The 10,464-nt window shown below is 39.1% G+C and overlaps 1 protein-coding gene across 3 annotated transcripts in view; it reads right to left on the reverse strand.

Annotated features, from left to right (window-relative positions):
- Window positions 1-9,229, reverse strand: part of LOC111874600 (PDZ domain-containing protein 8) — a 51,044-nt gene extending 41,815 nt beyond the window's left edge. For 2 of the 3 annotated variants that reach the window (XR_004514123.1, XM_023870227.2), the window contains exons 1-3: window positions 8,731-9,229; window positions 6,083-6,286; window positions 2,224-2,421 (exon numbers count right to left, since the gene is read on the reverse strand). Coding sequence is in view for 2 of the 3 variants with exons in the window: in XM_023870227.2 (XP_023725995.1) it covers window positions 2,224-2,421; window positions 6,083-6,244 (360 nt within the window). In the remaining variant the exon portion in view is untranslated. The remainder of the gene's footprint in view (window positions 1-2,223; window positions 2,422-6,082; window positions 6,287-8,730) is intronic. The other variant, XM_023870230.2, reaches the window with a different exon arrangement.
- Between the last annotated feature and the right edge of the window lie 1,235 nt (window positions 9,230-10,464).

A 10,464-nucleotide genomic window follows, 5' to 3' on the forward strand; every position in this document is an offset into this window, starting at 1 on the left:
TCTAAAAAGGTTACAAAATACTGTTTCCCACCCAAGCTTTGTGGTGTAATTTTTCCACATACATCTGAATGTATCACCTCCAAAACATTCTCTGCACTTTTGGAATTCTTACAAAATTTCTTTCTGTGTAACTTTCCTGTGATGCATACATCACAATTTAATTGACACTCATCTACACCACAAAACTTTGGTAGGGTTTTCATATGTCCAAATCTCTGATGCCATATGGCTTCACACTTCAGGGCCTTGGCCTTCATAAGATTCATTCTCTTTTCTATTTCCATCTTACTACTTATACTACACATCAAACTCTTGCCTGACACTGTATAATATTCACACTGAAGATGGTATAATTGATCTCCCTTTCCCCTGGCTACAAAAATGACAACTCCATCCTTTGAGACTGTTATTATCCCATTCTTTATATGTGCTTCACAACCCAACCTATCTAATTGTCTCATTGACAACAAGTTACAATCCAAACCAGGTACATATGAACAATTATTTAATCTTAACTTCTTGCCTCCATATTCATTTGTTACCTTTAAGGCTACACTCTCTTTACCCAGCAAAGGAGTACTCGTCTTCCTTTTCGCCATTATGACGTTTCCTCTTACACCCTCATTTAAGTTATTGAATATATCCTTGTAGGGAGTCATGTGGTGGGATGCTCCCGAATCAAGAATCCACAGATCCCTGAACTCCTCGGACCTACTTCCTGCATGGGCTGTCATGACAAATTCCTCTGTTGTTTCAATGTGTTCCTCCGCTACTACAGCTATTTCTTCTTCTTCTTCATTCTCCTTTTGAACTTCTGCTATTTTGGCGGTTCCCCCATTATTCTTTAGGACATTAAACTTTGGACACAATTTAGCAATATGTCCAGCTTGATTGCATGCAAAACAAATTACATTCTTCTTTACATTTTGGTCACAATTGATCCTTTTACTTTGGTTTTTGAATTTTCCATCACGTTTTGGGTAATAATTATTATTCTTCTGGTACCTAGACTGACTTCTAAGTAAAAAGGCTTCTTCTTCTTCATTGTTCTCAAAATCTCTGTGAATTTTATCTTGTTTTTCTGTCAGGTATAATTTGCTAATTACCTCTTCTAAGGATGTTTTGTCCTCTTTACTTGAAAAGGATAACATGAGATTTTCATATTGTTTGGGTAACCCGCTGAAAATAAAACCAATATGTGCTCCTTCACTAAACGGTACATTAGCATTCTTCAACTTCAAAATTAAATTTTGTTTCCTCGTTAGGTACTCATTCATGCTTATTTCGTCAGTCTTTTTGGTCAAAGCTAATTCTTCAATCATCAAGGCAATATGGACCCATGTGTACTCACAGTTTCGCCTTTTCAGCTTTTGCCAAACTTCTGCAGCTGTAGTCAGATGTGCTATCGACGGTACATATTTATCTTCTATATTCTCGGTAATAAAGTTAAGTGCTTCCAGATTTGTTTGAATCTGGCCTGGTGTCCAATCCTCTTCTACTCCATCATATCCAGGCTCCACGGCTTCCCATTGCTTCCTCTTTCTTAGGGTTAGCGTTACTCGATGTTTCCAGATTGTATAGTTATCGTCATTTAAAGGTTCTAGGCGTCTTCGGTAAACTTCTTCTGACATCTTGAAATATTATATCGTCTTATTTACTTCCTTTCTTCAAAATCCCATGCAGCATGTGGGACCGAGAAATGGCCGTCTTTTGCCATTTAGGTCCGTATCTTCACTTATCCTATTGTCTTCACTCGTCTTCTGAGTCTCCAATCCGTTTTATCGATGTCCGGCGCAGTGCTTGAAGACTCTGGGCCCATAACCTGTTGTTTCCTTTGTGAAATCACATTGGATCATCGAGGTAAAAACGGATAAGAAATGAAACGCCTTCGTCCAAATCTAACGTTTACTGGAGACTAACTTCATTCACAAACATTACAAGATACCAAAGGTACATTAACAAAAGAAGTAGCAGTGGGTGTGGTACCAACTTATGAACAATATATATCACATGATAAATATGGCCAACACTACAACTATAGTACTACAACATGGGCAACAAACGAAAATATGCTGGTGGGGTAATGGTAACAGCATTTAGGAAGATGAGGAGTAAATCAATCTATGGGACTTCTATTGACAGCCTCAGTACAGTACCATTAGGAGGAGTAAATCAAGAAGATTACAGATGGGACATGCAGCATGAAACTATAACAGGACTTACAGATACACAATCAAACAGCTTTCCAGTAGTTGTTCTTGTAAGCAGTTCTTCAAATTCAAGGCTCAACTTGTGCCTAAACCAGCGCCGGACTTTCTCAGCATTTTGAAGTTCCTTAAACAGAAACTGGAACAGAAGATTCAGCGCCAGGCAGCTCTCACGCTTAGGAATGTTGCTGCTCTGCAAAGCATCCACCAAACTCTGCAACATACACAACCATTTTTACATTTCATTTAATCCTGAAGTATGACAAAGTTTACGGTCATCTCAGATGTGACATAATGTACTTTGCAACAGTCAGGTTTCAACATTCTTGAGCAACCTACTGCCTCCATCTTGTACCCTGAAGATGGAGGAAGCAGGTTCCTCTGAAACACTGGTACTCATATCCAAATTATATGGCATCACATCCTGGGACAACCATAATCTTGATACTTACTGCTAAGAAAATCTCATACCGCATCTGAATTACGGTGTGTCAAAGCAAATCATGTACACGTAAAGGGTCTCTCATTTTCTTCTCATAGTTCAGAATGAAGAGAATTTAAAGTGAAAAGATTGACAAGAGTAAGTCCTGTACAGTTCATTTATAAACAGCTGTTTCATATTCATATTCGCATTTAATGTGTCTTCCAGAGATCTATGTATATAGATATAGAATCCATCATCGTTTATACTAGATAACAAAAGAATAAGATATTTAATCATACAATATTAATCCGAATGGATAACAGAAAGTATAACACATACATATTGTGACGTGTTGCACTACGGATTACACCCCTCCCACCCCCGCCAGCCGTGACATGCCGAGCGGAGCCGAAGTGAGCAGAGCCCCAGCACGCTGGTTGCTAAGCAAAGCGAATAAACAGCAGTGATGTAACACGGGATGCCACAGTTACTACATAGCAGTAAACAACTCCCAACAGCGTTGCTAGGCTATCGGCTACCATGGTGCCAGACAACAGTGGTGCCTATGACGTGGCTGTTTTCTGTGTTGTCCAGAATGGGGCTAAATAAGGAGCAGCGAAGACTATTCACAGTTAGTTCTTCAGTTAGGAGTTCACGAGATAGTTACGAATTAGCCAGGCAGTCAACTTTGAGTTGTAGTCTAGCATCTGCAGTATAGTATTTGTGATACTGCCGATGGCAGTAATTGTGAGGTTGTAAACTGTGTGACTGTAAGAGCGAATGTGCAATAAATTCGCTATATCCAACACAGCGTGAAGTTATTTGTTGCGTGTCATACCCCAACACGCTACAATATGCGTCTATGATAGGCCACATATAATGTATCATCCACTCACTATGCAAGGTACCACTATAATAAAATAATTGATCATACAACGTACGTCCGACTGTACATTCATTTCACAATAACAATCATTTATGTACAAAATATGAAACATGCACACACATCTACAATAGGTCCTTCTTCTAGCCATGTTTCAATTCAAAAAATTCCTCAATAGTATAAAAGGAATTCTATAATAAGAATGCTGTCAACTTAGATTTAAAGCTCTTTGTGTTGTTAAACATAGACGTCATTTCAGTCGGCAGATTGTTGAAGATCTTTACTCCCATACTCACTGGTGCTGCAGCTTCAGAAGCAACTGTGTGGGTAGTTAGGAAGAAAATACACTCTGACCAGGTACAAAAAGAAAAAGTATAAAACCCGGTACATCATGAAGACAGACTGACAACATCCAAAGCACCTGCTAACACACGAAACTACTGAAGCATTATGAACAATATTTTGCTGCCTATTTCTAAACAATTAAATAAAGAAGAAAGAAAACAATTTCAAGTCTTTCCTGGAGGTCAAGGCAGAAAGGTCAATGAAAGCTCCACATAACGTTTGATGAATGAAAACTGGTGGTCAGTGATTCTGATGCTGTATACCATGCCTGGCTTTTATCCCTCAGGAAATATGAAGAAAATGTTTACAGAAATAAACCTACATGACCTGGAAACTGATATCTGGGGTGCTGTTATTAAAATCACAGACTACCTCACACTGTTGGAAAAATTTGTTTATACTAGGTGGTTCAAATATGACTGGGACTGATTTTTTTTGTAAACAGGCCGCACTGCGCAGCAGCTGTGCGACCTTGAGAGAGTGAAGCCACAACCTCCACCTTCCATCCTGTTAGGGTTAGAGCCTGTTCAGTCCTGTCTGGAAGTTGCTAGAGTGATGAGTGAACAGAAGGTACCACGGAGCATGGAACAACACATTGTGATCAAATTCCTCGTTGGAGAAAACGTCCCATCTGCTGAAATTCACCACAGACTCCAACAACAGTATGGGGAAGAGTGTCTCTCATGGACCCGTGTGTTTGAGTGGTGTAAGTGCTTCAGAGAGGACAGAGAGCGCGTGGAAAATGAACCGCATGATCGTTGGCCTCGAACATCCGTCACCAAGCCAAACATTGATCGTGCAGACGCACTTATTCGTGAGAATAGGCGCATCCCTATCAAGGAACTTGGAGCAATGCTGTCCATCAGTGTTGGTAGTGTAGAAGACATCATGAAATACCACCTCCACTATCGCAAGGTGAATGCACGGTGGGTACCACGCACTTTGACAAACGTGAACAAAATGGTGCGCATGCAAGTTGCCAGTCGTCTCTTACAGCAGTCTGAAGATGAAGGTGATGCATTTTTGAAGTCTATAGTGACCACCGATTAAACGTGGGTGCACTACTTCATTCCCAAGTCCCAGCAGTCATCACGCGAGTGGCGGCATACCAGTTCTCCCAAACCCAAGAGAGCGCGGAGGAGCCGTTCGGCAGGAAAAGCGATAGCAACGTTCTTCTGGGACTGGCAGGGGGTTATCCATGTAGACTTTCTGACGGATGCCAGAACAGTCAATGCAGCTTATTACTCAGACCTCCTGGCAACAGACGTGAAGGAAAAGATCCGATCCAAGCGGAAGACAGGTGGAAAGCGGGTAGCCTTCCTTCAAGNGGGGCACCTGCAGAGCACAGCAGCTTTATTTCACATAGAGATATTGGGTTTTCGGACTTCATCCATCGTCCTGGTTTTAAAATAAGTGTGAAAAACACGATGTTTCGGAAACTGGATCTGTTTCCGTCCTCAGGTGAGGGAAAACACCTATTCTACTGGGTCCCTTAGAAAGAGCTAGCCTCAATCACTGGACCTTAAAACCAGGACGATGGATAAAGTCCAAAAACCCAATATCTCTATGTTATACACCATTGTCAGGATCCTATAGTAACTAATAGCAGCTGTATTATTTTTACTTTTCAGCTAATACAACGTTCCTTCAGCCCTCTTCCTACTCATCTCAAAGTTCTACAATTTTTCTTCTCCAAAAAAGGCTATCAGAGCGATGTTGGGATATGGCAATACAGTTTCATGTAGAAACATATTTAAAGAGTCAAATATTTTATCATTTGAATCACAATATATATTTTTGTTGTTAGTATCTGTATTGCAAAATAAAGTTATTTTACCATCAAACATTGATTCTCATACTATTGATACTGGACAAAGAGAAGATTTGTATCTACCTCAAGCTAATTTAACTATTTATCAAAAAGGAGTTTATTATGTGGGTATAAAAATATTTAATAAACTGCCCATATAGATCAAGAACACATCTAATAATTTTAAAAAGTTTAAGGTTGTATTAAGGCATTTCTTGAACACTCATACTTTGGAAGAATATGTAAATAGATAACTTTTATTATTGTTGTATTCATTGTACTGTCCAGTTGTGTAATAACTATGTATGTATTCTATGCTCTATATTATTTTATTACATGTTCTATATCCATCTTTGGATCTCTTGAACTTACAATAAATACAAATACAAATTTATGCATCAAAGGAGATATACCTGAGGAAGACTGAAGTGTCCAGATATGGGCGCTCCTGGGGGGCCGACATATGGCAGGCACTTGATATAGTGGTTAAAAACATACCACTGCACTGCAAGAGTTGCCACCACACCTGTCCCTGCAGCCACCAGTATCACAGCCAGCAGCAGCAGCAGATCCATGGCATGAAGCAGTGGTCTACATTGCAGCAGGAGCAGTGAAATCTGCAATTCCATATGACCAAAAGAGACTATGGTTGTGAGGCAGAGATCGAATTCAGCCTGAACTGCCTAAATCATAAAGACAGGAAAGCAGTCTTCTGGGATATGGCGCCATGTAGATGTTGTGTTAACCAACGTTTCAGAGGAATGTATCGCCTCCATCTTCAGCGTAGAAGAAAAAAGAAGAAAATCTGCAAGCGAAGAACTAGTGTAAGCAGGCGCAAAGAGACTAATCCTCTGAAACGTCAGTTAACACATCTACATAGCGCCATATCCCAGAAGACTGCTTTCTTCATAGTCACCGCCATGAAAACCTCAAATCTTACACAGGATGAATTCTGATTTCTTAAATCTCTGCACTCCACATCTCATACTTCACTTCATTAATTATATAAGAAAAATTTGTAAATTCATTGTTGTAAATATCTCAATTTGCTTCTGCCTGGATAAATTTCAGATTATTTGTATCATTTTTTTCGGGAGGGGGGGTTACTTCAACCACTTCAATCAAACTGAATTAACTCTGAACAATAGATGATGGAATACAAGGGACAGTCAGTAAATACATGTAAGATCTGAGGTTTTCATGGTGGTGACTATAAAGCATGCCATCTTCTGGGATGTGGTGCCTTGTAGATCTTGTGTGAACCGATGTTTCAGAGGAACGTATCGCTCCCATCTTCAGGGTAGAGAAATCCACAAGAGAAGAACCAGAGTGAGTTAACGGCTGCAAAGTCTGCAGCCACCTGCTCACGGTGGTTCCTCAATCACATATTTTTCTACCCTGAAGATGGATGCAATACGTTCCTCTGATATGTCAGTTCACACAACATCTACACAGCGCCACATCCCAGATGACGGCATTCTTCAGTCAGTAAACAGGTCACAAATTAAAGTAAAAGAGCTGTAATAGATGTAATAGGTTTTCTATGTGTATCACTAGGTAGCAGCACAGTCCAGCTTCATGACAGCCTACATGGCAGACATGCATGCAAATGTTCAGAGGCTGGTTTCAGTAGTCAAATTGGTGATGTGCTTGAAGAACATACTACCGAAGAGTTACACTCTGTTGTGCAGTTCTTTTTTGAGGGCAAAAGAACTCAGTGCAAAGGATATTCATAGAGAAATGTATCCTGTTTGTGGCTGGAAATGTTTGTTGCATAATGCGGTTCACAAGTGAGTAGTAAACATTTTGCTGATGACGAAGCTAAAACAGAAGTGCAGAAGTGGCTGAGAGCGCAGTAAAAAGACGTCTATGCTGCAGGTTTCAATGCACTGACAAAGTGATGGGACAAGTGTATCAATGTTGACAGAGGATATGTTGAGAAATAAATGTTTTTTTTCAGGTTCAAATATCACATGTTTTATGTTTTATATCCATTTGTGACCTATTTACTCACTCTCCCTCACATTTTTGAGAAAAATTATAAAGTTTGGTTCGAGCCTCATGCAAAGGAGGATATATGTTGGACTGTTGTGAATTGCATTTCTCTCGCAACTCTTAGTATAAACTCATACAATCAGAACTCTACAAATTTCAATGAACAGTTTCTGAGATGAAACATGTGATCAAACACACAGACAGGAACACAAGTAGCGTGTAAGTACATGATAGAAGGCCTAACTCTTCATGGTGCAGAATTTTCCTCAAACAGTCAACAGTTAATCCATCCAATTAATAGTGACATGTTCAGTACATGTGAAGTTAACAATGTAAGACAACTGATTGTATCATAGTAAAGAAAGATAACAGCAGTCATGAATGCAGAAAGAAATATAAACTAAATGCCTTTGTATACTTCACTAGAATAAAATGTGTTGGCTTCCACCACCTCATTAATTTTGGTTATATAAGCAAAAAGGAAGCGGGATAGCTTGGTCAGTATAGCAATGAGATACGGGCTGGACAGCTGGGGTCCAATTCCTGCAGGGGAAGACTTTTTTCTACTCCACAGTAACTAGACCAGCTCTGGGGCCCACCCAGCATCCAACTGAATGTGTACCGGGGGTACAGTGAATGGGGTGTGAAGTTGACCACTCACCTACACCCAGTGCTGAAATCAGGAATGGTGGAACTATACCTCCACTTCCCCCTGTGTATCTTCATGGCATGGTGCTGAATTAATTACATACTGCAACAACTTTACTTTACCCAGGTACTAAACTATAAAAAATTGGCTGTGAACTCATCAAGAATGTACTATGTAACGTCACATTTCTTGAGGTTATATACTGTATACAGTAACATATATAATGCTCTTCGGTACAGATACCGTAGATGTGAACAAGTAATCGCAATGACTGATATATTGCTTCTATTTATGCCTGTTCGTTTATAAACTATATACTTTACCTTAAACGTAATATATCACGTACGTAAAACTATTTTGTTTTATCGATCTAAGTTACTGCTTAGCAGTACATTTACATCTAAGAAAAGTACTTACAGTCTATTTTAATATTCTCATTGAAATTGCTGCGGAAAATACTACGATACTGGTAGACTGTGGGTATTTTCTTTTTCATTTTGCTATATTACTTCTTGTTTTAAGTATCACTATGAAAGCATTACGTCCTATTCCTTGCACAGTTCAACACCAAGTTCCACTAATGCTGAGTAATTAACGACGTGATTTGTTGCAGTTCTTTACGAATGAAAGATGTACTTTGCGGCTGTTTCACCATATATCGCGAATACACTTCATAATTTAGCATTTAGCGAATGGACCTATACACGGATCGCTATAAACATCTCCGAACCTTATTAACATTCTTCTCACATCCGCCATATTCACTCATCGAAAATGTCAGACCTTGCGTCTGACTGTCCATACGGGTCCATACTCCCTAATTACCTATAATCAGACCGATCAGACCCGTGATAAGTGGAATTACGAATATACGAATGGAATGTGTGGGGAGGTGGATTTCTTGGGAGTTGTCAAAAATGGCTGCGAGTGTTCGCTGTGATGCTATTGATCATGGATGACATGCTATAGGGGTATTATTGAATTGAATTTGAATTGAATTTATTTACATTCTATAAATCCTAAGCAGGTTAGTACCTTTGGATACAGAACAAGTCAAAAGGTTACATACATAAGTACAGGCAATTTTAGCTTAAAAATTAATATAACTTAATTTTACATCATTCTCTATTTACATTGAAGTATTCATCTAAAGAGTAGAAGGAATGAGCATGTAGATAATTCTTTAACTCTGATTTACACTTTTTATAATTTCATTGCCCAAGTTTTTAATACTTTGTGGCAGATTGGGAGGTGTCAGAAATGGTCCCAAATGTACTGAATTATGTAATCTACATCTTCTCTCTATATTTTCACTAAATTGGCTGACATTAATAAATATATGAAAAAGTTATTGGATTAAAAATACACTCAGGAAAGGTCTTGGCCCTAGTTGGACAGAGTGCCATCACATTTGTCATGTAAGGTTAGATTCCTCAGATGGCATTCTACCGACTGTCAACCATTCATTCAATCACTTCTTATGAAATTTGAGGTTCTCGCGTTGGTAATTATGTACACTATTGGCTTCTAGGGTATGGTATTATGTAGGTTGGCATATATATACAAATATTTCAGGGGAACGTGCTGCCTCGGAAGATGGAGGCAGCTGATCCCTCTAAAACATTGGTCCTACCAAACTACACAGCATTATATCCCAGAAGACAGAAATTTTATCAGTTCCCCTTTAACTGTATAGAATCTCTGCATGTAACAAAATATTTATCTTCAAATTAATAACAAACAATCCTGTTATGCAAGCCATGAATTGTAGAGCACAAAAGTTTTCTCAGGTAACAAAGGTGAAATTAATACATCACTGGACCAGTGATTGAGATTGGCTCTTTCTAAGGCGCCCAACTGAGTTGGTGTCTTCCTTTCTCACCTGAAGACGGAAACAGATCCAGTTTCTGAAACATTGTGCCCTCTATAACCTACAATTCCAGACAACAGAAAAAGTTAAAAAGCCCTTTAGAAAATACCATTACTCCTCAGTTAAATTCAGGCCACCAGCACCACAGCAGTGGGAGATTTAAACCCCCTTTTCCAAGAAGATAAAGGTTGAATATTCTCTGCCATTACAATAAAACTCCAATATTTGGAAAGTCAGAAGACCTACTTTTGGACTTTGATAAGAATTTATTATTCTGATTG

This window comes from Cryptotermes secundus, unplaced genomic scaffold, assembly GCF_002891405.2.
Source record: "Cryptotermes secundus unplaced genomic scaffold, Csec_1.0 scaffold1598, whole genome shotgun sequence".
Taxonomy (NCBI): Eukaryota; Metazoa; Arthropoda; class Insecta; order Blattodea; family Kalotermitidae; genus Cryptotermes; species Cryptotermes secundus.